The 26,941-nt window shown below is 39.5% G+C and overlaps 1 protein-coding gene across 2 annotated transcripts in view; it reads left to right on the forward strand.

Moving 5' to 3' along the window:
- Positions 1-26,941, forward strand: part of BPTF (bromodomain PHD finger transcription factor) — a 158,151-nt gene that overhangs the window by 95,870 nt on the left and 35,340 nt on the right. For both annotated transcript variants that reach the window (XM_006146777.2, XM_027771167.1), the window contains 12 exons: positions 896-1,034; positions 6,063-6,248; positions 8,072-10,364; positions 14,830-14,954; positions 15,529-15,657; positions 16,991-17,141; positions 17,465-17,507; positions 19,409-19,655; positions 20,389-20,540; positions 21,401-21,509; positions 24,222-24,439; positions 26,115-26,337. In XM_006146777.2, the coding sequence (XP_006146839.1) occupies positions 896-1,034; positions 6,063-6,248; positions 8,072-10,364; positions 14,830-14,954; positions 15,529-15,657; positions 16,991-17,141; positions 17,465-17,507; positions 19,409-19,655; positions 20,389-20,540; positions 21,401-21,509; positions 24,222-24,439; positions 26,115-26,337 (4,015 nt within the window). The remainder of the gene's footprint in view (positions 1-895; positions 1,035-6,062; positions 6,249-8,071; positions 10,365-14,829; positions 14,955-15,528; positions 15,658-16,990; positions 17,142-17,464; positions 17,508-19,408; positions 19,656-20,388; positions 20,541-21,400; positions 21,510-24,221; positions 24,440-26,114; positions 26,338-26,941) is intronic.

Here is a 26,941-nt window from a genome sequence, read left to right on the forward strand (position 1 = left end):
TTTTTTGCCATCCTTGATTCCCTATCCCTAACCCTCTGCCATGTCCCACCCTCTTCCCTTTGTCTCTGGTTTCCATGATTGCTTTCTATGCCTTCCTCCCCCCATTTAATTGATTTGCTAATGAACTTAATTTGTCTAAATATTTGCAATAGCAAGCACAGCTGATACATACATATACAAGAACCTATGTCTGACTTTAGGCATAAACCTCAGTGAGTAGAGTGAACATACTATAAAATAGTACCTAGCTGGGGCTATATAGCTTACTATGGTCATCAAATACACAGTTTTTTTCTTTAAATTTTGGTAACAGTTTTAGTATTTTTTTTTTTCTGAATTTTTTTTTCTTTAATTTACATTCATTCCCTGAGCATCATCACAACGTACTAAATGTGGTTTCCCCTCTAGAGTAAACTGCTTAGTGGCTTAATCATGCATGTTGTCATCCATAAAATTCCATTACTACTTGAATCTTAACGATTTCTGCCAGAGTGTAGACAGTCGGTATATATTGAGTGGGGACATACTATGTCTTTCGAAGTCTGGCTTAGCATTAAATTTTATATATTCATCTGCTTTGTATAACATGAGCAGGGCTCATTGATTTTTATGATTGAGTAGTACTCTATAACGTGCATGTGCCACCTTTCTAGTAATTTTGTAAGGATAGCTGTCTTTGAATGTAAGAGGGTTATGAGACTACTTGGTTGAAATTGTTATGAAATTGTAAAATCACACTAAGCTTTGCATGTTAGGAAGGTGTATTATGTTTTTTCATTCCCAACGGAAATTACATTGATTGGTAAATTTTATTTGGTAGAAATGTTGAAACCACACATGCTACACAAGTGTCATCATTCTTGTTGTTTAATCAGAATGTTTTCATTTATGCCAGGTTTGGAAACAGAAAGGAGAGGAGTACAGAGTGACAGGCTATGGTGGCTGGAGCTGGATTAGTAAAACTCATGTGTATAGGTTTATTCCTAAATTGCCAGGCAATACTAATGTGAATTACAGAAAGTCATTAGAAGAAAGTAAGTAATTAAAATTATTTTCCCTGTGTTATCATTTCTTATTTAATATTATTTCTATACATTTGTAGAATATTGGCCGTATTTCTGATAAAAAGCTTTTTCTGAAATTTTGAATAGAATGTGCATCATCACTAATGTCGTTTATTAATTATGAACTCCAAACTTTTTATTTTTATTTATTCATTTATTTATTTATTTTAGTTTTGCCAGAGAGGGACAGAGTGAGAGAGAGGAAGTGAGAAAGCAAGCTGCCAGGTCCGGGACTCAAACTGCTTTCAACTATGTGGGAGTCCAGCACCCTTGACCACCATACCACTTGATGGCCCCTAAAAATTAGTTTTTAAATAAATCATTTAACTTTATTTATTTGTTTGTTTGTTTTAATTTGACCAGAGACAGAGCAAGAGAGAAAGAGTGGATGTGGGGAGAAAGTGAAAAAGCAAGCTACCAGTCCGGGACTCAAACCATGGTCGGCCATGTGAGAATCCAGAGCCCTTCACCACCATACCATCTGCTGGCTCTATAAACTCCGAACTTTTAAACGTTACCTTTTTACACATGATTTTGATTTCTAGGATTTCAGTTTAAGAGTGTCTAGAATGGGACCAGCAGATGGCATAATGGTTACATAAGTGGACTCCCACGTGGTCACCCATGGTTTGAGCCCCAGACCTGGTGACTTGAAAAAAAACCCTCAGCGCCAGGCACTTGTGCCTGCGCACCTAACATCCCGAAAGGAAAATCAAAGAGAAGAGAATGTGGCATGGCCGTCCCCTCGGGGGAGTGATTTCTTGCTTTCTGTCTGTCTCTCCAGCGAGCACAAGGTAATATTGTTACAGAGTGGGTGCTCTCTGTGGTGAGAGAGAAAGTGAGAAGTCATCCCTTAAGGAGGATAGGCACACTGCAGTCCCTTCTCCATTATCGATAACTCTTGGGATTTGGGGCTTGCATATTTTTTAAGCTGCAGAATCTAGGACTCTAACCACACAGTTGACCTTGTGGGACCCAGGTGCCTTAACAACCATCCCATCTGCTGGCTATAGAATTTATTTTTAAAATATGGACTCAGACACCTAATTACTGTATTTGGAAAACTTGCAGTACTGGTTGACTGATTGAGGAATCACATACCTGGTAACCTTGGCGTTATTGTATGTGTAACGTAGCAAAAGGAAGAGATACAGGACTTTATGCCACTTTCACATAAATGAACTATTAATTCAGTTCTACTGCTATCAAGCTTCTGTACTTATAATCGCTGAACTCTTGAGGTCTGCCCTTTTAAGAGATGATATTTTTTTAAACTCATGTTAAACAAGCTAATTATTTCATGGAGATAGGAAGTGACACACTGAAGTTCACACAGGTAGGGAGTGTTAGAACCCTGGCTAGACCCCATGTCTCCTGACGCGCATTTCTCTTTCATGCTTTCTACCACACGGTCTCTCGTTTGTCATCCAAGCAGTTTGCAAAAGCAATTCTGTTAGCTATCCATATAATTTGCTAATTCATACTGTGATGTGTTCTTTGCCTTGAAACCTAAGTGAGGAGATGCTCTAGTGCAGTTAGTATTACATACTTACCAAGCTAACTGGTTTGGCATCTTCATGAATGGCTCTGGTAAATTGAAGTGGTAAGATGAGTGAAACTGTCAGTGTAGAAAAGTTGTCATTGATTTCTCTAACAAGAAAAATATGTATTTCATAAGACTCACTAGAATTTATTTTATAGGGCCCAGGAGCATTTTAAATGTAGTAGATGCTCAATAAATATTTCTGTTTGCCAAATAGATGTATTCAATACTTCATGCTATTATTTAATTATATTCATATTAAGTATTCATTATAATACATTTTAAAAATCATTACAATTTCTTTTATTACCATTTTGTTACACCAGTTACCCGTGCAACATTTAGAATTATGTAGAGCTGTTTGTTTAATTGCATCTGACCTAGTTTGACCTCTATAATGAAATCCACATGGTCGTTATACAGAATATTTAATCCTTCACACATTTACTTTACATCTACTTTGCTCGGCAAAAGTTTTTCAGTTGTTTAGATGCTGGGCCTTTCTTCAGTCAGGCACCAAGTTGGCCTTTTTATATAAATAAAGCCTTTCCCGTCAGGCAGACGCAGAGAAGAAAGCAGCAGTGCATGTAATTCCAGGGTGCTGGCCTAGCCTAGAGTGGGAGTGGCAGTGACGGTGACAGTGATAGGAACCACCAGCTTATAAGGTCAGGGTGATGCGTCCCCATACAAATGGCTAATCTCGTCTGCATTTGTGATGGAGGTGTACCGATGGTTGAAAACAGAAATGAGGCTCAGAGAAGGTACTCAACTTGACCCCAGAAGACCAGAGCATTAAACATGTCTGGCTTCTGGTTTTGTGCTCATCCCTAACCTCTAGTGTAGCTCTGACCTGGTACATTTGTGTGGCACATCCATTTTTAGGCTCCAGTAAAGGCTATGTATGGAATTCTTTACATTAGGAAAACCTTTAATAGGGGAAAATACTGAAACATGTTATAGCTTTTTGTTTTATATATCAGCATGCTTCCCACCATAGAAGATGTTTGGGCCAGCAGAGATAGCATAGCAGTTATGTCATTTGATTCCCACAAGTCCAACCATAGTTCGAGTCCTGGACCCAGTAGCTTCAGAATCATGCGGGGCACATGTGCTTGCATACCCAAGGTCCTGGGAAGAGAATGGAGGAGAAGGGATTGCAGCATGGCCATTCCCCCTGGCGGGTGATTTTTCACTTTCCCTTTTACCATCTCTGTCTCTCTCACTGGTGAGCACATGCGCCGTCACCAGAAAGAGTCTTATTGCTTGTACCACTGACATCTAAAGCTTTTCTTGAGCAGCTTGAAAACACTGACACAATACTGCCCATTTGTCGTAAAATAACTCACAAGTGTTGAATAAGGAAGGCATCGGTTTAGTTTTTCATCCTTTTGTGACTTATAATGTCCAAGCATGACAAGCTTCCCTTTCTGTCATTCTGTTCTTGCCAGTTCCCTTTTCTTTTGACAGTTACTGTGTTTTCTGCTCTTTGCGTCAAATCTTTCTGAAGGAAATTATTTATTCAAAGACAAAATAAGGATATCTTCTTAAGTCCTTAGGGATGTTTAGGTTTAAGTGAAGCGGAAAATACAGAGTAGATCAGTGCCTCTGCAGCCCCGGAATACTCATCTGGACCGTAGTTCTTGTTTTTTCTTTCTTTCTTATTTTTTTTTGTTTTTTTTTTTTTTTTTTTTTTTTTTTTTTTTTTTTTTTTTTTTTTTTTTTTTTTTTTTTTTGAAGGTTTTTGAACAAGGCTTGTGTGTATCCACTCAAGGGAAAGAAACAGAGAAAGTGAGAAATCATCCCCTGGTGTTCTGAAGGAGCCAATTCCTTTTCCTCTAATTTTCTCCTGGGAATTTGGGCACGCACGCATGCACATGTGCCTGAAGTGTTTTTCAAGCTGCCTGGTCCGGGATTCAAACTGTGGTTAACTGTGTTGGAGTCCAGTGCCTTAACCACCATGCCAGTTACTGGCCCCTGTAGTTCTGGTTTTTAGGGATTGATTTTTTTTGTCCCTTTATTATAGAAAATTTGAAACTACACAGTGTGAAGAGAATACCATGACAAATTCCCATATAACCAAACCCCCCTGAGTGTCAAGCAGTGAGGAAAATTCTATCCCTCTTGTTCTAGTTGTCACTGCTCACTTTTTTTAATCCTGTAGTATATTTTTTTGTCTTATTTATTTATTTATTTATTTATTTATTATAATTCGCTGTAGGCACATTCACTCACCAGAGAAAGGGCTGGAAAGAGAGAAAAGGCACCTTCCATAGGGGACGGCCATGCCAGAATCCCTTCTCTTTCATTTTCCTCTTGGGATTTTAGGCATGCAGAGGAGCCCAGCGTGTTTTTCTAGCTGTCAGGTCCAGGACTTGAAATGCATAGTCAGCCATTTGGGATTCAGCTACCTTAACCATCACACCACTGGCTGGCCCTGTCCTGCAGCATTGTAAAGCAAATCCCAAAGATCATCTTATTTTTTTTTCTGCTACTTTCTTTCTTTCTTTCTTTCTCTTTTTTTTTTTTTTAAGAGGTTTTTGCTATAGGGCATGTGCGCTCGCCAGACAGATAGAGAGAGACAGAGAGACAGAAAGCGAGAAATCACAAATCACTCCCCAGGGGGGATGGCCACGCCGCAATCCCTTCTCCTCTGTTCTCCTCTCAGGATCTTGGGTACACATGCACATGCGTCTGGCGTGAGTTTTAAGCCACTGGTTCCGTGGGAGTCCAGCGACATAGCCATTACACTAACTGCTGGTCCCTGATCGTATTATTTTATGAAAAGTAGTGCAGTATATGTCTCTAACTGAAATAGACTTTTTCCCCCGTCACCATCATGCTGTTGGCACATTTGGCAAATAGATAATTCACAGACTAATCCTCTGATTCCCAGCCCACATTCCAATTGCCCTCATTGTGTTAAACAGAACTTTTTACTGTTGGCAGTAGATCAGGTCCAAACAAGGTCACGTATTACATCTGTTTATTAATCTTGAGTCTTTTATTCTGTGATATAGACTTAAGTGTTCTTGACTCGCAGTTCATGGATGAATTTGAAGAGGCCCAGGAATCTATTGACATATATTAGAAAAATTTGAATACCTCCTTTTTTTCCAGGTAGAAGATCATAATGGGTATCCAGTTCTAACAGGGTTCTATGACACAAAGCATGTTAGGAACTACCTTGCAGATTTTCTGGAATCATTGAACAGGTTGAGATCATCTTTTCATACACACATTTTCTGAAAACCATCTAAAATGTAGTCATTCCTATTATACCTTAGATCAAACCAGCCTATAAGAAAGTATATAGTACCTTGAAATATTGTTATAATTTCAAAAAATGATGTGTAACTGGTTGGAAAATATTTGATTACTCCCACTAATTAGATATATTACATAAATTGCTAATATTAGAAATAACTTATAATTACCATATATGTGGTTCTTTTTAGCCAAAAATAATATGGACGAAAATATGGATGAATCAGATAAAAGAAAAAGTCCACGAAGTCCAAAAAAAATAAAAACAGAACCTGATTCTGAGAAAGGCGAGGTAAAAGATTCAGATGCAGATGATGCAAAAGGATCAGACCAAAGTGAAATGGATATCTCCAGGGTTACTGAGAAGACGGACCAAGGTAAGGAAAGTCAAGTATGGAGGGCACCTGGGGTGATAGGCGTGTCCTGGATCAGGTTCCCAAACAGGACAGGTACTGGATTGTCTTATTTTGATAACAGCAGTACTGACACGTAATCCATACACCGTCCATGTGTAATTCTCGCAATTAAGGTGTATACTCAGTGGTTTTAGTTATATTCACAGAGTTGTTTAACCATTACCACAGTCAATATTAGAACATTTTCATCACCCCAAAAGAAAGCTTCATACCCATTAGCAGTCACTTTCCAATCCTCCCTAAATTGCCAGCAGCCCACCAGTCTACTTTCTGTGTTTATGGATTTACTTATTTTACACTTTCCATATAAATTGAATCAGACAATATGGGTCCTTTGTGGCTGGCTTTTCCTACTTGCATAGTGTTTTTAAGATTAATCCATGTTTGGGCTGGCAGGTGGCGTGGTAGTTGAGAGCACAGGATTCCCACATGGATGACCGTGGTTTCAGTCCCAGACCTGGAAGCTTGCTCTTTTTCTCTATCTCACTCACTCACTTTGTCTCTCTCTGGTCAAATTGAAATAAATAAATAAATGAAGTTAAATAAAATAATTCTTAAAAAAAAAAAGATTTATCCATGTTGTTACATGTATCAATACTATATTACTTTTTATTTCCAAACTATATCCCATTGTCTGGATATTCCACATTTTTTATTCATTTTTCAGTTGATGGACTTTTTGGCTATTGTGAATAATGCTTCTATGAATATTCATGTACACATTTTTTTTTTAAAGAATCATTTTATTTGATATTTTATTCATTGTTATTCTCTCTTTTTTTACTCTGACCAGAAAGAGATAGATAGAGGGAAAGTAAAAAAGCAAGCCACTAGGTCTGGGACTCAAACTGTAGTCAGCAATATGGGAGCCCAGCACCGTAGCCACCATGCCACCTGCTGACACCCCATGTACAAGATTTTTTTTTGGACATTTATTCTCACTTCTCTTGGAGGTATACCTAGGAATTGCATTACTGGATCATGTGGTATCTTGGTGTTTAACTTTTTGAGGTTTAACATTTGAGGAATTTGCATACATAATGCATATACTTAAAGATACTGTGTAACTGTAAAAGATTGTATGAAATTTTGCACTAGCTTCTCCCATACTAAGTTATTTTTCATTAGAGCATTCCATCACTTACAGTTACTAAGAATCAGGGATCTTTAGATATTTGGAATATGTGTATTTTTTAAACTATTTTAAATTTTAGCCCTTATCTGTTGATCTGTTTCAGTCATAATTAAGAACTTTGAAATATATTTATATTTCAGCTCTAGGCTAAAAACAAGAAAAAAAGGTAGTTTTAAAAACAAAAATATTGGGGCCAGTAGGTGGTATGGTGATTAAGGTGCTAGACTCCCATATGGCCAAGGATGGTTCTAGTCCCAGAGCTAACAGCTTGCTTTCTCACTTTCCCCTCTTTCTGTGTCTCCCTGTCTCTCTCTCGTGAGCACTTGTGCCCTGCAGCAAAAATGAATTATTTAATTTAATATTTAGTTTTTAAAAATAAAGTATTTTCAGGACCAACACGTAACATGGTGGTTAAGGGCACTGGACTCCCTCATGACCAGCTATGGTTCGAGTCCCGGACCTGTCGGGTTACTTTCACTCTTTCTCTCTCTCTCTCTCTCTCTCTCTCTTGTCCTATTCCTCTCTGGTCAATTAAAATAAGTAAATAAATAAATAAAATTAAGTAAAAATAATACTAAAAAAATTTTTTTTTAGCAATTTATCCTTTCAAAGTAAAAATTACATTTATGTAAATGTCTTTGTTTCACAGATATAACAGAACTTTCAGATTCTGACAATGATAAATCCCTCAAGGAAGAACCAATGGAAATAGACGATGTGAAAACAGTGTCCCATATAAATTGTCATGATAATTCTCAAATAGATGTGATCAATGTCAGTGAGGGTTTTCATCTAAGGACTAGTTATAAAAAGAAAATTAAATCATCCAAACTAGATGGACTTCTTGAAAGGAGAATTAAACAGTTTACACTGGAAGAAAAACAACGCCTCGAAAAAATTAAGTTGGAGAGTGGAGTTAAGGGTATTGGAAAGGCTTCTGCAAGTTCTTTGAAAAATCTCTCTGAGTCACCAATACCAAAAGCAAAAGAAGGGTGTCAAAGCGACTTGCTTAAACAAGAGCAAAGCCCTAATGCAAGCAGTGATAAAGGCGATGACTTGACTCAGAGATGTTCACAAAGTGATTCCTCGAGTCTTGGAATCAACAGTTCTAATCACACCACAGACAAACTTTACCCCAAAGATCAAGTGTTAGATGATGTCTCCATTCAGAGCCCAGAGACAAACTGTCAGAAACAAAATTCTGTTGAAAATGATACAGAAGAGAGTCTCTCTGAAACTTCCGTTAAAGGCCAGGAACCCAGTAAGATTAAAACAAAAGGAGGTGATTTTCTCATTGACGACTCTAAATTAGCCAGTGCAGATGATATTGGTACTTTGATCTATAAGAACAAAAAGACACTCTTGCAGGAGGATAGTGATCCCATTGTTTCTAATAAGAGCGCTTTATTTCCATCAGTACCTAAAAGTACCAGTGACAAAGATGTCTCATCTTTGTCAAAAGCAGTGGACTTTGAAGGAAAACTGGGCTGTGACTCTGAATATAATAGCACTTTAGAAAATAGTTCTGATACTATGTCTATTCAGGATAGCAGTGAAGAAGATATGATTGTTCAGAATAGCAACGAAAGTATTTCTGAACAGTTCATAACTCCAGAACAAGGTATTGAAGGCTTGGAGCCATTGAAATGTGAGTTTGTTTCTGATAAGTCCACTGGAAACTGTGAAGACAGGCTGCAGGATAAGGCACCTGAAGCAAATGGGAAAACACCAAACCAGCAGCAGAAGTTAGAGGAGAGACCAGTTAATAAATGTATTGATCAGATAAATCTAAAAAGTGTCACTGAGAAAAAGAATAGTGAAAATCGAGAGTCTGAAAAGAAAGGACAAAGAGGAAGTACATTTCAAATAAATGGAAAAGATAATAAACCTAAAGTATATTTGAAAGGTGAATGTTTGAAAGAAATCTCTGAGAGTAAAGTAGTAAGTAGTAATGTTGAACCAAAGGTCAATAATATAAATAAAATAATCCCTGAAAATGATATTAAGTCACTGACTAGTAAAGAGTCTGCTATAAAGCCATTTATCAACGGTGATGTCATCATGGAAGATTTTAATGAAAAAAACAACTTGGAAACAAAGTCACATTTACTGAGTTCTTCAGATACTGAAGGTGACTACCAAGATGGCCTTGAGACCCTGCCATCCACCAAAGACGGTTCACAGGTCACCACTGTTCCACCATCTCATCCGGAAAGCAATTTAGTTCATCAGGTAGAAGATATGGAAATTGAAACCTTGGAAGTGAAGAAAGTTACCCCATCACCTGTTATTTCTGGAGAGGAATCTAACCTCAGTAACGATTTCATCGATGAAAATAGTCTGCCCACCAACAAAGATGAAAATGTCAATGGGGAGTCTAAAAGAAAAACAGTCATTACAGAAGTCACCACAATGACATCAACGGTGGCCACAGAATCCAAAACTGTGATCAAGGTAGCAAAAGGCGACAAGCAGACGGTGGTCTCTTCCACAGAAAATTGTGCCAAATCTACTGTCACAACCACCACCACCACAGTAACAAAGCTTTCCACACCCTCCACAGGCAGCGAGGACATCATCTCTGTAAAGGAGCAGAGCAAAACTGTGGTCACCACGACTGTGACAGACTCTCTGACCACCTCAGGAGGCACGCTGGTGACATCCATGACTGTGAGCAAAGAGTACTCCACCAGAGATAAAGTGAAATTGATGAAATTCTCAAGACCGAAGAAGACTCGTTCAGGTACAGCTCTGCCATCCTATAGAAAGTTTATTACCAAGAGCAGCAAGAAGAGCATATTTGTTTTGCCTAATGATGACTTAAAAAAGCTGGCCAGAAAAGGAGGCATCCGGGAAGTCCCCTATTTTAATTACAATGCAAAACCTGCCTTGGATATATGGCCATATCCTTCTCCTAGACCAACCTTTGGTATCACTTGGAGGTATGTCCTTTAAAATGTATCTGGGGGGGTTAAAACAATGATCTCATAAGACTATCTCACTTTTTGAAAATGAGATGATAGAAGACAGAGAAGTATATATTTAATGGCCAGAGTTAGTTATGGAAATAAGATTCAGAAAGCTTTGAACTTGGCTAGCCGGTAGGTACTAAAGTTGACCTAGGGAAAAATGTTTAAAGACAATTAAAATTCTGTCACAAGACAAAAGGAACATGTCAAATATAGTGGTTTTTGTGGTCTAACTTTCCAAGGTGTATTTATACATTTGCTCTGGGAACAAGATGATCACAGAATTGGATACTCACCAGTTTTCCAGAATGTGTATATTTTATTTCTATAAGGTAATCTATAGAAATGTAAGACATAAGGAAACATTCCTGTAAATTTTTTAAGTTCATCATAACGTGAAAAGCTTCTAACATAATTTACTTGCATGATAAACATTGTTTTGTAATTCTCTGTTAATTATTTAAGTAAAGGTATTTTCTAAGATTCCTTAGAAATTTTTTGAAACCCAGAAATAGTTCTTAAATTTAAAATTATCTGGGTATTTTAGGTTTAGGGGATGAATCATAAATGGATAGTGTTGGCAGCTGTGAAATCATATAGTTTTATATTTGGAAGGGATCTTAACAATTCTTTCTTTTTATAAATGTAAAATAATTTGCCTCTGGCTACAGAGGGACAGAGTTGGGAATAATGCCCAGTATTCGTATATTCCAGGGTAGTACTTAATTACTATATCACATTTCACATAGTTGTTCTTGCTTTGTCTTTTTCATGTCTTTTTGTCTTTTCACCCTTACAGTTAAGATGGAATGAGCATTGAAAACCTAATTGTTCTGAGAATATGACTTAGAAATCAGGATGGATCTTAGTTGCAGTTAGTTTTTGCTAGGATCCTGAAGTTATTATTTCAGCAAGTTTCTGAGCAAACTTCATTTATTTCTCTTTAGGTTTCATTTCTGTGTGTCTTTTAATATATTTCCAGTTTCTGTAAGTTAAAAAATCACACTTTTTTTGTTTCCTTTTTGTTAGAGTCAGTGTTAGAAAAGACCAACAAGGAATGTAAATAAGTACTTTCTATAAAGGAATTAATTTATTATTACAGCCAGTCATAGTTTGTTTGACCAAGTTTTTTATAACTCATCTTTTGATTTAAATAAAATATCATCACTCCATTACACATTCAATAGAGACAGCTGAAAAGTACAATTTCTCTGCAGGGCCTGCAATGAAGGATTTGCAGAATCCTGCAGGGAATCAAGGAACTCTTCATTACAGTTCATGGATTTGTAGGATTACTCTGCACTTTTCTGCTTTCTTCATTGAGAGCGGTCCCAAAATGTATCCTTGACTGTCCTGCAGGTAACTTCTTTCCCACTGGAAAAGTTACTATGTACAGATACTTTAGTTAAAATAACCTGGCAGTTGTGGAGGCCAACCTTTCTGCTCTTTTCTATTTGACATGAAAGGTAGGCTCACCTGGGAAGTACTCTTCTCTAACTCCAGAACTAGTCATCAGTCCTGATCAAGTGTTCAGGGCCCTTTACTGCAAGGCTGGGTTTCAGGAGCCTCAAATTACTATGTTTTAATATGCACTGTGGCACAATTTGCATTTGTTTAGTTAATTACCTTCATTTGTAATGGAAGGAAATGCCTTCCTGCAAATTTCATAAAGGTATTGCCTTCAAATGTATGCTAAGGTCTTAACTTGCTGGAGTTGAGAAAAACTCAGGATTCATGTAGGCATGGGTGAATATGTAAATTATTCTTGACTTTAGAAATGCATTTTGAAAAATGTGTTACTATAGAAACATCCAGGTGAAATGGATTTTTTAATAACTAATACTTAAGAAAATACGTCTGATGTTTAGAGTAGAAACTAAGAATGCCAAAGGCACACATACAATCTTTATCAATTTAATATTAAGCCTGAGCAATATTGAGAAAGTAGAACATCTCATAGACTCCTTAGGCCTTCTTTTTTCCCTCCGCATGGCCATCCCCTTACATTTCCTCTGGCCCTGATTCTGTTTCATTATCACTTGGTAGTTGTCCTCCACAGTGCTGCTAGAAGGGTCTCCCCGCAATGCCCTGTCCTGTAACTATTCTGACTGAGCTGGGAGACTTGCTGGCTCAGGCAGGGAGGGGAGGGGCAAGGCTTTGTCACTGGTAGATCACAGCTGTAAGGCGTACTGCCCTTTAACCCTGTCCAGTGTCCTGTAACTCTCGGAGACCTTGATACACATCGTCCCCAGTGCCCTTTTATCTTCCAGGCTGGTCCAGCATATTCTGGCTGCTGCCTTGCTTGCTCATGCCAGCTTCATATCTCTAACTGCACCCCATACCCTATTCATCTAGCCATAACACACTAGATGCTGTTTCTGGGAGGAGGTGTGTATTCTTGCACACTTTTCTCCGTAGCATATGTATGCCCCCTACCTGAAGTCAGCACCCCACATCTTTAGCTTGTCCATGAGACTCTTAGCCAAGCTCTGGCTCCATCCCTGAGCCCAATGGCCCTCCATTGTACTTTCTGCTCCTCGAGAACACAGAGAGACAGATGCTCTAGTTCATGTCTGTGTCCCCAGCTCCTCTCACTCAGTCTGACCAGAGACATGTAGATATTTTGGAATGATGGCAAGAATAAGCAGGATGTTACTGTGTGAGGTGTCTTCTTCCTCCCTGGTGTTATTTCTATTTTAATATAGAAACGCTTTGAAGTCATTCTTTGACCATGGAGAGTGATTGGGGGAAATAATAAGAATGAATTCTTTGCCAATAACTGTTGGTTTGCTTTCTCCCATGAGACCAAATTGCCCTGAGAATTTCTATAAGGTGTGGTCTGGAAGTGACAGACCTCTCCCTGCATAGTTAACATTTCCCCTCTAATTTAAGATTTACTCTGACCAGGTCAGAGGACTCAGAGGGTGATAACACAACAAAGAAAATAATGCTGGATCAGCCAGTGGCCTGATGGTTAAGGTGGCTGGATCCCATGTGGCCTACCGAGCTGTTCGGTCCTGGTGCGTGTGCACGCACACCCACAATCCTGAAAGGAGGGAGAAATGGAGATGGGATTGCAGTGCCTCATGGGGATGCTTCTCACTTTCTCTCTCCCCTGTCACTCTCTCTCTATATATATATGGTGGGCACACACATCCCCTGGCAAATTAAAAAAAGGAGAAAAGTAAAATAAAATAATGGTGTCACAAGTTAAAAGGGGAAGTTAAACAGCTGTGGCAACTTTTTGGTTAGAGCTTTCCCTTTCCCACATTGTTCATCTTAGTCACTTGATGTTAGTTAATAAAAAGAACTGCCTAAGAAGAGCCTTCTTCCACTGTTGGAGAAGGAAGTTATTTTTGCTTTAGAAACTTTTTCTACCCTGCAGTCAATTAATAAGTTCATTTAAATAGTGTGAAAAGGTCAACGAAGTATTTGATTGTACAAAGATCCTAATGGTGAATTGACAGCCTAGAGCTGCTCTCAGATGTTTTCTGATTAATTCCATTGTAGGAAATAATATAGCTGAGAAAATTTAAAAAAATAATAATGTTTTTAGTACTATTTTAAAAAGATTATCTAAGCTGTTCAATCATTTCATGCACAATACTTATCCCAAAAAATGAATGCGGAGTCTTTTGTTTGTAGATAAGTAATTAACACCGTACAGTGGGTCTTCAACAAGTTCACGGAAAATGCGTATTGTGAGAAAACTAGGCATGGATTTCAGAACTTTTTTTGTACCTAAATAAACTTGTCTTTAAATTCTGTTTTGAAGTTCCCTAATATTATCCTTTTTCTAATGATGTTTTATTAAATTGTAGAGGGCCAGACTGCACTAAGGTCGTCCCGGTGTTGTTGGTGTTAGTAGTATTCATCACCCTGTAGTTCATGTTTTGAAGAACTACTGTTTGAATACAGAATTTCTGTATAGTAGAAAAGCTCTTTGATTTGCTGGATGTTTTTGGTTTTGTTTTGAGAAAATATAAGTATTTTCAATTTTACATTTCAGGAAAAACTTGTCAAGATTTAATTTTTCAAACTTCTTTATGACATTTAGGAACATAATTACTTACTTTTTAAATTTGTTCTCCTATCTACATTTTCTAAAAGGTATTTTGGAATTAGGTTAAATTTATAGTCTTCATAAGTTGGAGCCATATCAACCTTACAATGAAACGTCCTCACTTTACAAATTTATATGGCATTCGAAGTGACTGAAGACCCTTTCTAAGTTGTTAGGTGCGTGTTATATCAGTAAACATAAAGTTCTTTAAGGTACATATAATGCCAAAGGCTTACAATACCTTAATCCAAATCTGGAAGTCGTAATGAGGATAAGGAACACAATTCTTCTTTAGTAGAGAGAGAGTGTGTGTGTGTGCACGTGTGCACAAGCACACTCACACAAATAAATATATATGTATGGTTTTTCTTTCAGATACCGACTTCAGACGGTAAAATCTTTAGCTGGAGTGAGCCTAATGTTACGGTTACTGTGGGCGAGTTTGAGATGGGATGACATGGCAGCCAAGGCTCCTCCTGGGGGAGGGACTACACGGACAGGTAAGGAGGGTTATTTTCTACTCCAGCTAAAAGGAAAAAAAAAAAAAAAAAAACCTCTTGACCAGTCACTTAATTTTAAAAATCTCTGTTTTTTATTTAATAAAATGCTTGTATTATAGAAACACAGTTTTGCTGAGGTTTGGCAACATGTTCATCTTTCTGAGGGCCAAGGGGTAGGGGGGTTCAGGTTATAAGGTGAGTCACTTATATGTGAACCCGTCTAAATTTTTAAAATATTTATTATTGTAGAGTATAAGTCACTTAAACTGAGACTTCTGGAACTCTGTGCCTGCTGCTTCTGCCCTAGGGTTTTTATTATTTTGACTGAGTATTGCCACCAGGAGCTAAGCTGCACCCAGTAGAATTTTGTTCAGTTTAGACATTGTCAGCGAGGAAGCAGGTCAGTATTGTCACAGTCTAGCAGTGACCCTGTAGTCCTTAATTAATCAAGTGTTTCTAAAAGTTGATCTCATGTGTGTATCTCTTTTATTTTAAAGCACTATATATTTTGTACTTTTCTACTGTGTGAGGACTTTGGGTAGTTGTTAATACTGTGTAAATTAAATCACTATAGAAACATCTGAAACTGAAATCACAACAACAGAAATAATTAAGAGGCGAGATGTTGGTCCTTACGGCATTCGATCTGAATATTGTATCAGGAAAATCATCTGCCCCATTGGAGTTCCAGAAGCACCAAAAGGTAAGGAATAGGAAGAATCTGTTTTCTGGGGGCCAGAGGGTGACATGGTGGGGAAGCACAAAGCTCTGCAGGTCAGTTCCACAGGAAGGTTCCCAGTTCAGATTCCATAGATCTCTTGAGTGTGCCAGGTACATGTGGGCACGTGATGCAGGGCTGGCTGAAGACTAGATGGCATCAAGACCCTGTTGGGGTGCTGTCTCCCCCTTTCTTTTCATCTCTTTTGCTGTTCTCTTTTTGTCTTCTCTCACTAATGGAAGAAATAAATAAACATTTTTAAAAAGAGAAAACTTTGTTTTTATTAACCTCTTAGTCTTTTTGAGAGTGAGAGACTTTTGGTATAGGGTATATGCACTTGCTGGGAAGGAAGACGAAACGCAAGAAATCACCCCCCGGGGAGGATAGCCACACCACATTCCCTTCTCCACTCTCCTCTTAGGATTTTGGGCATACATGCACGTGTACCTGTGAGTTTCAAGCAGCCAGATCCAGGACTCAAACTGCAGTTGATCATGTACCATCCTAATGTTTTCTTTTACTTTTTTTTTATTTTTTAATTTGCTATACGGTGCTTATACTTCCTGGAGAGAGATGAGTGAGGGGGGTTGAGACAGCACCCCTTGAAGGATAGCCATGCCATAGTCCCTTCCACTCTATTCTTCTCTTTGGATTTTGGGAACAAGCACCTTGAACTGCTTTCAGCCATGTGAGATACAGCCACCTTCATCATGCCACCAGCTGGCCCTGTTTCTTTTTAAAATCTTATAAAGAGATCTTGATCTACTGTAAAGTTTCAGGTCTCTCCTTTAGATTGGTACCTCTCAAATCCCTTTGCTCCGTGTTGAGATGGGGAAATACATGTTACTATAGTTGTCCATGGTGAGGGCACACTACCCACCGGTGAAAGGAACACGAGGCTTGTGAAGGAGGTGGTGTCCATGTTGACATCTCAGGAAGAATCAGTGTAAGTCAGATAAGAACGGGGCAGGAGTAGCATTCCCGGCAGAGAGAAGAGGTTATGTAGTCTGACATTTCAGGGCTCAGCAAACCAGAGCCCTCAGCCCTTGCCCTGCTGCCTGCTTTTTGTAAGTAAAGTCAAATTGGAGACAGCCATGCTTACTTCCGTACTGTCTTTGGCTCTGTTTATGATACAGAGGCAGAATTGAGTAGATGTGACAGAGACCGTCTGGCCTGCATAGTCCAGAGTATTTGTACCACCTGACTTTTTAGGAAGAAAACGTTTGCCAGCCACTGCCTTTCAGATGAGAGGAGCTGGTTGAAGGGCTCTTATTTTAGTAGCTATGTTGCCTAAAATACTCTGTTTTCTTTTCCAAAGAGACACCTACACCTCAGAGGAAAGGCCTTCGATCAAGTGCTTTGCGGCCAAAGAGACCAGAAACACCCAAGCAAACTGGCCCTGTTATTATTGAAACCTGGGTAGCAGAAGAAGAGTTGGAATTATGGGAGATCAGGGCATTTGCTGAGAGGTAAGGAAATAGTTAACACGTGGTCAGGTATCTGAAGATTAAAAAATTAAAGGATCAGAATTAAAGAATTGACGATTCTTTCTTTCTTTTATTTATTTATTTAGGATGGCCTACTTAATTTTAGCCCACCTTTTATTTTATTGCTAACTGTGTATAGCTTATTAAAATCCTATATCTAATGTTTAATATTATTCACTTGTCAATTTATATTAACTTAAGCATTTTATTGTTAAATTCTAGCCTTGTCAACCAGATCTTACTTGTGTTAGGTCCCAAATGCCGAATGGTCTCGTTTCTGAAAGTGTCTCCTTATTTTCTTGCAGAGTGGAGAAAGAAAAGGCACAAGCCGTTGAGCAACAGGCTAAGGTTAGTGAACAGAAGAAAGTGATGGACTTCAAGGCCCAAGTAAGAGCTCTCTCAAAACAGCCCCAGTTAACTATGCAGCAGGTGGGGGCGTCCCACTAGATGACAGACACTCATTTCTGGCCAAATACATGCACACCAAAAGAACAAGGAATTACATATTTACGTGCGGTTTTTGACGTGATCTCACGTCTATCCTACTCGTTACGTAAAAGTAGGCTGGGTCCAGCATGCTGGCTAACTTGATCGTGTGCTGGTCAGCCATGCTGACCGTGAGTTCACATTCCAGATTGACCAGAAACACACTGGGTGTGTGCATATGTGCGCCCAAGATCCTCACAAACTAGAAGGTTGCGGGGAAGGGATCAGGGCATGAGACTGTCGAGGGTGCCTGTCTGTCTCTCTCAAGCAGTAAATATAACTCAAGCTTTGTGATACACTAAGCTGGTATTCCAGCAGGCATACATACACACTTGGAAGATGGTTGAAAATTTTCTTTGTTATCTTTATAATTCCATTGGTAGTTTCTAGAAATAATGTTTTTTTGAGAGGTTTTTGCTATAGGGTGCATGCGCTCACCAGAAAGAGAGAGAAAGAGAGACAGAAAGCGAGAGATCACCCCCCAGGGGGGGATGGCCACGCTGCAATCCCTTCTCCTCCATTCTCCTCTTGGGATCTTGAGCACGCACGCACACGCGCCCGGCGTGAGTTTAAGTCACCAGGCCTGGGACTCGATCTGTGGTTGACTACATGGGAGTCCAGCGACATAGCCATTACACCAACTACTGGTCCCTGTCGAAATAATTTTTAAATGCAAAAGATTTGTCTGGATAATCTCTCTAATCTATGAAAAAAAAAAAAAACAACAAGTCATAATGAAACTCTGTAAGAGTTTGTTATAATTGAAGATGAGAAAACCACTGGTAGTGTCTTAGCATTTCCATACTGTACATAATGGAAATATGTTGAAATATTTGGAACCTAAAGAAAAGGTTACTGGGCCAGTAAGTGTGTGGTGGTTAAGGCAGCTGGGTCCCACATGGCCGACTGCATATTTTGAGTCCCAGACCTGTGGCTTAAAAAACATTCCAAGGGGGCCAGCAGGTCACATGGTGGTTCAGGGCACTGGACACCCACATGGCTGACCTCAGTTCAAGTTCCAGACCTGGCAGCTTGGTTTCTCAGTTTCTTCTCTCTCACTCTCTCGCTCTCTCTCACTCTGTCCCACTCTGATCAAATTTAAAATAAATAAACAGATGAATAAAGTTAAATAAAATAATTCTTAAAAAATAAGATTGCACAAAATAAGATTGCACCACTTTTTATAAAGTAATCTCAGATATTTTTCTGTTAAATAGTCTCAGATATTTTTCTGTAAAAATGTTTGAACTGAATAGGAAGTCTAGAAAATTGTTTATCATTTTCAACTTGCTCGATTAAATAGTGTTTTTAAATACTGGCATGCTCTTCATGAGTAGATAATTCCACTCAACAGAGAAACCAACCTTTTGTAGCTCCCATCGTTTGCTCTCCGAACTGAATCTCAGTGCTGAGCAGCAGCCTGTTCCTGTCCCCACACGATGGCCCACAGCCCTTTTATTTTCATTCTCAAAGCTGGGATATTTGTATAGGCCAGATATTATATTTGATCATTTCCAATTTTGTCTCAAACACCTCAGAGCCTTTAATGAAATGTATGTTGTATAGAGACATGACAATTTTGCCTTCATCCAGAAATTCAAGGGTAAATTTATACAATTGTATTTTCTTTCAAAAGTAAAATATCTTGGAAATGTAATGCAATATCTTAAGGTGAGAGAAATTGTGGCTGAACTGCTTGCAGAAAGTTGTTATTTTATTTAGAACTACTTTGGTTCACATTTTTTCCCTCTGACTTCTTTTAGAAACGATTGGAGCAGCAGAAGCCTGCAGTGATTGCAGCTTCTACTACATCCCCCACAAGCAGTACGACCAGTACCATGTCTCCAGCACAGAAAGTCATGGTGGCCCCCATCAGTGGCTCAGTCACAGCTGGGACTAAAATGGTGCTGACGACTAAAGTCGGCTCTCCGGCGCCAGTAACATTCCAGCAAAGCAAGAACTTCCATCAGACCTTTGCTACATGGGTTAAGCAAGGCCAGTCCAATTCAGGTATACAACTGGGATTAAATAAGAGATTGCTTTCATTCAGGAATGAGAATTTTCAGTCCTTTACCTACTGAAATGAAACATTTCTTTAGGTACTGTTTTTCTTCTGCAGCCCACTGAGCAAGCCAGCTGTATCAGGTGGTTTGTTACAGATACTATTCATGATATGACATTGGCAAAAGTCCTCTCTCACATAATTTCACTTTCAACATCTACATAGTTCACTTTGAGTAGAGAGGATGTTTTTATTAAAAATACAAAATGAACCACATTTCATGCATCGGTACCCTGCCTAGAAGTCACTGCGTTGCTGGTTATTTTAAATCTAAAGCTTATTGAATGTCTTATACCCCATTAGCCACCAGCACGGCTGCCACGTCTGCTACAACCATTGCCAGCACAGGTCAGACGTTCCACATTGCAGGCAGCCCAGTCCCTATGGCAGGAAAAGTAATTACCAAACTGCCACTTCCTGCAAACAGCAAGATTGTCGCTGTAAATGTGCCAGCCACACAAGGAGGTAAGGGACATGTGAAGAGTTTTAATTCACATTTGCCAGCTCATACTGTTGCCATTATTCTTCATTTCCTTTCCACTGATCTCAGTCCTCGGATCTCACATTCTATGTAGCCCACTATAAAACCCTGCCACACGTAGTTTCTCCTCAGAATCCAAGCAACACCCGATGCTTTTCACTGGTGGGACACTCATTCACTGTTCCTTCATCTTTTTCAAGGCGTGGTTCAAGTCCAGCAGAAAGTCCTGGGTATCATTCCATCAAGTACAGGTACCAGTCAGCAAACCTTTACTTCATTCCAGCCCAGGACAGCAACGGTCACCATTAGGCCCAATACTTCGGCCTCCGGAGCCACCACAAGCACTTCCCAAGTAAGACTTCTTGACAGGCTTTCTTTGTTCTGAAGTGTCGTACGTATCAGGTTGAAATTTTTGGAATGGTCTCTTTCAAGATTAATCCAGCTAATTTCTCCTTTGCCTTTTACTTAATCTGTAACAATGTCCTAATATGAAAAAATCCATTCATTACATTTCCGATAAGTGAAAAGGATACACGAAGTATTCATTGTAATTAATAGTATTACACTACAGTGTATGAATAATAATAATTGCTTTCTAGGATTTTTTTTTTTTTCAAATCCTTCACATAAAACACTAGACAGCTCTGGACCAGTGGAGGAAATGTGCCACCCTAGTTAAGAAAGAAAATGAAAAATAGAACCTGCTGCACTGAGCTGCTTGTCACCAGGTCATATGTGCACACATTACACGAGACACATCATTTCTTTGCTTCTAGTGATTATGGAAGAGATTTAAAATTCACAGACTTGGAAATATTTCAAACCTAACAAATTGAAACTGCACTCTAGTCTCCTTCAACACAATAACAAGACACTTGTTTTCTGACAGAGGTTAGAGTTTAGAGAAATAGGACTCAGCACTTTCCAGTGAGTGGTAGGGATAGCGCAGAGCCTCAGTGGGCTTCCTTTGAGTATCTTGGCTCTTCTTGGTATTAGTGGCTAGGAATTTGACCTCATTTGAATTAGGTTAAATTTTCTCTTCTCAATATTTCATCTTATGCCTAATGTATCAATAATTTAAAATGTATTGTCCCTGTCATTTCTGTAGATGTTTTTATCAACATAGAATGTTTAAAGATCTTGTGTTCTGAGTTCATCGTGCTTTAGTGTTTGAAAAACGTTTTAACTCATCTTTCTGTGTGTCCTTTATAGGTAATCACAGGGCCTCAGATCCGCCCTGGGGTGACGGTGATTAGAACACCACTCCAGCAGTCAGCACTCGGAAAAGCAGTTATCCGAACACCTGTGATGGTACAGCCAGGTACTCACCCATCTGGTATTGTCACTTTACATGTAGACAGTTAGTCAGGAAATCTGTGATACTCTGTATTTGGCATCCTTTGTACCAGATAATGCCAATTTGAATTAACACTTCAAAATATACTAAATTTCGAATCAACCGTAGACTACATCCATAGATATATGAGAGAATACTAGGTTCAAATATACTTAAGTGTGCAAAAGAGGGCGATCCCAGGGAAGCCAGATCACACATGATTGACCAAATCTCAGCCCTGGTGGCTTGAAAAATGGAGGAGAAATGGAGGAGAAAGGACTTGAGGCATGACCATACCCCCCTGCAAGATGCTTTCTCCTGTTCTGTCTATTGCTCCAAGTGCTCATGCTTTCTGGTGGGGAAAAGAAAAAGAATCCTCTAAAACTTAAGTGTATTGGGGCCAGCAGTTGGCATGGAGATTAAGATGGCTGGACCTTGGACCAGCAGTTAGCGTAATGGCTATGTCACTGGACTCCCATGTAGTCGACCGCGGTTCGCATCCCAGACCCAGTGGCTTAAAACTCATGACAGCGCGTGTGCATGCGTGCCCAAGATCCCAAGAGGAGAGTGGAGGAGAAGGGATTGCGGCGTGGCCATCCCCCCTGGGGGGTGATTTCTCGCTTTCTGTTTTTCTGTCTCTCTCTGTCTATCTGGTGAACGCACACACCCTATAAGCAAAAACCTCTCAAAAAAAAAAAAAAAAAAAAAGATGCCTGGACCTACATGACTGGTTCAAGTCCCAGACCCTGCATCTTAAAAAACACACTGGGTGCATGTGCAGGCAATACCCAAAAAAAAGGCCATTCTTTTCAAGTCTGCTCTCAAAAGGGAATACCAATTTATAGGATTAGGAATGAGAAAGTGTTAAACATAGAATAAGCTTTTTTAAATCAAAAGATAATTGTGTATAGATATCCTTGTAATGGGAATTATATTATTCTTATAAGTCATACAACTGAATCTGTTTGTTTAGCAAGGAATAGTTAAATATTGTGCTTATAAATAGAACATTTCGGTGATTTATATTGTGTGATGAAATTTGGAAAATCACCATAGTGTTAAAGAAAATTCTAGACAACGTGAAAAAGAAATTTCAGGCTTAATGATTTTATGGGTAAAGTCTGAAATCATTAGGAAACAAATAATTTCCTTATTATAAAGCATAGTTCCAGAACCAGGTGACATATTGGTGAGGTTGCTGGACTCCCACATGACTGACCACAGTTCAAGTCCTGTACCTAGCAGCTACTTTCTCACTTTCCCTTTCTCTATTCCTCTCTCTCTCTGCTGAGTGCATATGCCTTACAGCAAATTTTTAAAATAATAATAATTTAATTAATTCTCTTTTTAAAATTGGGACCAGCAGATGGCATAATGGTTACATTGCTAGACTCCCACATAGTTGATTTCAGTTTGAGTCTGGACCCAGTAGCTTGAAACTCATGCTAGGTGAGTGTGCATGTGTGCCCAGGGTCCGAAGAGGAGAATGAAGAAGAAGGGATTGCAACACGGTCATTCTCCCTGGCGGGTGATTTCTTACTTTCTGTCTTTGTGTCTATCTCTCCATCAAGTGCACATAGCCTATAGCAAAAATCTCTTAAAAAAAAAAAAGAAGAAAGTTCTGAGGGGAGAGAAAAAAAACATGTTTCATGGGAGGTTCTTTCTTGGTTTCTCTCTGTCCCCCTTTGTCTCTTTCCATGGCATGTACACTTACCCCCTGGCAAATCTAAGAAAGAGAGAGCGATAGAAAGGCAAAAAGAGATACACACACACACACACACACACACACACACTCAGGCCTGCACATACAGTATTCATAGAAGGAAGGAGAGACAAGAAATAAATTTAATAACTTCAGAAATGGGAACAGCAGATGGCGCAGTGTTTGTGTCACTGGACTCTCACATGACCGACCCTGTTCAAGTCCTAAACTTGGTGACTTGAAACTCACACCAGTAGCATATGCGCGCGTGCCCAAGATCCCAGGAAGAAAATGGAGAAGGGATTGCGGTATGGCCATTCCCCCAGCGGTGGTTTATCACTTGCCCTCTCACTATCTCTCTCCTCCCCTACCACACAAGTGCACATTCCTTAAGACAGAAGCCTGTAATGGGAAAAAAAAAATTCAGAAATACATTATTCACTAGTATGAAGTCTGTAAAAAGTCATAATTACTCTTGGAGACTATTTCGTAAGTTTGAGCAAGTGAAATGAGAAACTGAGGTTTGTGGGGAGCTATAGAGCCATTTAAGCAAATTTGATTTGGTCAGTAGATATTTATTGAGTAATTACTATGAAAACATTCTTTGAACACTCTGCCTTGGTGTATCTTACTTTTAATATTATATTCTATAGGTAAAAAAGCTTCATAAATAGCATGTTTTACATATCCTTTTGTCATCACCATTGTCATTTTGATTTTAGATTTATAGGAAAAATATTCATTGCTTTTTCACTCTACTAGAAACAGCAGGAACTGAGTAATGGTTGTCAGTGAGCAGACAACACAGTCTCACTGTCAGCAAAGTGGGTTTTTCAGGCAGGGCTTATGTCTGAGGGCATCCTAGAGATCTTAGAAGTCCGGTGTTTTGTTTTGTTTTTTTAATTGAAAAATATATATTCATCTGCAGTGTTGAAGTGTTTCGATTTCTGAGTGTGAAGGCTGTCTGCATTCCTCATGTTGTGCTGTTCATTTAGGTGCTCCTCAGCAAGTGGTGACTCAGATCATTCGAGGGCAGCCCGTGTCTACTGCTGTCTCGGCCCCTCACACCGTCTCCACCACGCCTGGGCAGAAAGGAGCACCAGCAGGAGCACCTGCTCCAAACCTGCCGTCTGCAACCCCACCAGCTCCTCGCCCCCAGCAAGGACAGGTGAAACTTACCATGGCTCAGCTCACTCAGTTAACTCAGGGCCATGTAAGTATAGAGTTTTATTTTAACTTTATATAAATAACAGTTACATAGTCTTATAAGTTTAGAAATGGAAACTTACTTTGATATGTTTAAAAATGCATTTATTTTAAGAAATGTCTGCTTTATGGAGCCAAACAAAAATATCTTCTTATGAGCAGCATATAATAAATTCTAACCATCATTGTCAACAGATGGCATAGCAGTTATATCACTGGACTCACATGGCTGACTATAATTCAAGTACTGGACCTTGGGGCTGGAAATCCATGACAGGCACATGTGCATGTTTGCCCAAGATCCCAGAAGGGGAAGGGATTATAGTGTGCCCATCCCCCCAGTGGGTGATTTCTCACTTTCCTTCTCACTGTCTCTGTCTCTGTCTGTCTCTCTCTCTCTCTGGTGAGCACACACAGACTAAGGAAAAAACCTCTAAAACTAAATAAATTAAAAAATAACCAAAACAAATTCCAACCACTTAGAACTCTTAGTGAAAGATGCCAGCAAAATGGATAATCCTTTAAGCACCAGCACGTCATCAGTTGGCCATTAATTTCCACTGGAAGAATTAAAAGTCGGATACATTAAGCTGCTTCTTTGTAAGACTAAATATCCCAATATTGATCAGTAGATTGAATGCAATTTCCATCAAAACTTTTTTTTCTTATTTTATTCACTGTCATTATTATTATTATTATTATTTTTGAAATTGATAGAGAAGGAAAGTGAGAAAGCAAGCTGCCAGGCCCGGAACTCCAACCGCCTTCAGCCACGTAGGAGTCCAACCACCTTAGCCACCATACCACTTGCCAATTCCCAATATTCTAAGAGATATTTTTGTTGAACTTCCCAAGCTGGTTTTTAAAATTGACATGTGGGCCAGCAGATAGCTTGGTGATTATGGCACTAAATTCCCATCTGGCCAGCCACCGTTTGAATGCCAAACCCAACAGCTTGAAAATCATAACAAATAAATATATGAAGCTGCTTTGAAAACTGTGAAATATTGGGACCATCAGTTTGTGTAATGTCTATATCACTGGACTCCCATGTAGTCAACCACAGTTCGAGTCCCGGACCCGGTGGCTTAAACTCACACCGGTTGCGTGTGTGCCCAAGATCCTGAGAGGAGAATGGAGGAGAAGGGATTGGGGTGTGGCCGTCCCCCTGAGGGGGGGTGATTTCTCACTTTCTGTCTCTCTCTGCCTTTCTGGCGAGTGCACATACCCTATAGCAAAAACCTCTCCAAATATATATATATATATATATAAAATATGTATATATGTGTTATATATGTGTGTATATATATACATACACACATACATATAGTGAATATGTTAAATCAGAATTTTGTAGAAACGTTAGTCATTCACATCAATGTTCTTATTTTGCAGTCTAGGAAACTTAGATCTGGTAGAATAATGGTCCTCATAGGGAGAGACCTGGTTTTCCATTTGGAGAGCTTGTACTAGAACTCTGAATTTTTCATTTTTTCCCCCAGTCAATGACACAAAACTTATTTTAACTTATCTAAATTCTTCCTACTGCCATCCCATAGACATTCAGATTTATAGTTTCATTATATTAAAGGATGTTTACAACATAAAAATGACTTAAGAAAAATGCTGTACCTGAAGGTTGAAGCTGTGGACAGTTTACATGTTGCGTGTTTTTTCCACAGGGTGGCAATCAAGGTTTGACCGTCGTAATTCAAGGACAAGGTCAAACCACTGGGCAGTTGCAGTTGATACCTCAAGGGGTGACTGTGCTCCCAGGCCCAGGACAGCAGCTAATGCAAGCTGCAATGCCCAATGGTACTGTTCAGCGATTCCTCTTTACCCCCCTGGCAACCACAGCCACGACAGCCAGCACCACCACCACCACCGTTTCCACTACCACAGCAGGTAGGACTTGGGGTCTGAGGAACATGTTCTTACCGCAGGTTGCCGGGCTAGCCGAGGGGACAAAAGAGCCAGTGCTTATCTTTGGGAGGGTGTGCCTCACATCAGTACGCTTGGTCAACCTTACAGCATCTCGATGCTTTCGTGCCTTATTCTTGGACTCCCTGTCACAACAGCATACCCGGTGCCCCATAAAAAATAGACGAAGGGGGGCCAAAATAATGGATACCATCATGACTGTGGCCGCAGTTCTTGTAAGCCTTGCAGGCAGTGATTCATGGCGATCACATTGAATCCTGGGCTCTCACAGAGAGAAGTTTCATCCACCTCCCAGTATGTGACTAGCCGCTGCAGGGCCAGACTTTGTCAGCCTGTGCACCGTAACACCCTAGGAGAGAAGCGAGGCTTGGCCTGGGCCAGAAGACCTGGCTGATGTCCAGTGGCTGCGCCTTGCTGTGGTCTTAGCAGAAGTGTAGAGAGGGCAGCCAAGAAACTGGGTCCAGGCTCCCCAGCTAGCTCAACAGAGTCCTAACCCAAGCATGCATAAACAGAGAATTTCAAAGGCATGTATCTTCTCTACTGAATGGAAAATTCTAAACTTTAGAAA

This window comes from Tupaia chinensis, unplaced genomic scaffold, assembly GCF_000334495.1.
Source record: "Tupaia chinensis unplaced genomic scaffold, TupChi_1.0 Scaffold000187_1, whole genome shotgun sequence".
Taxonomy (NCBI): domain Eukaryota; kingdom Metazoa; phylum Chordata; class Mammalia; order Scandentia; family Tupaiidae; genus Tupaia; species Tupaia belangeri.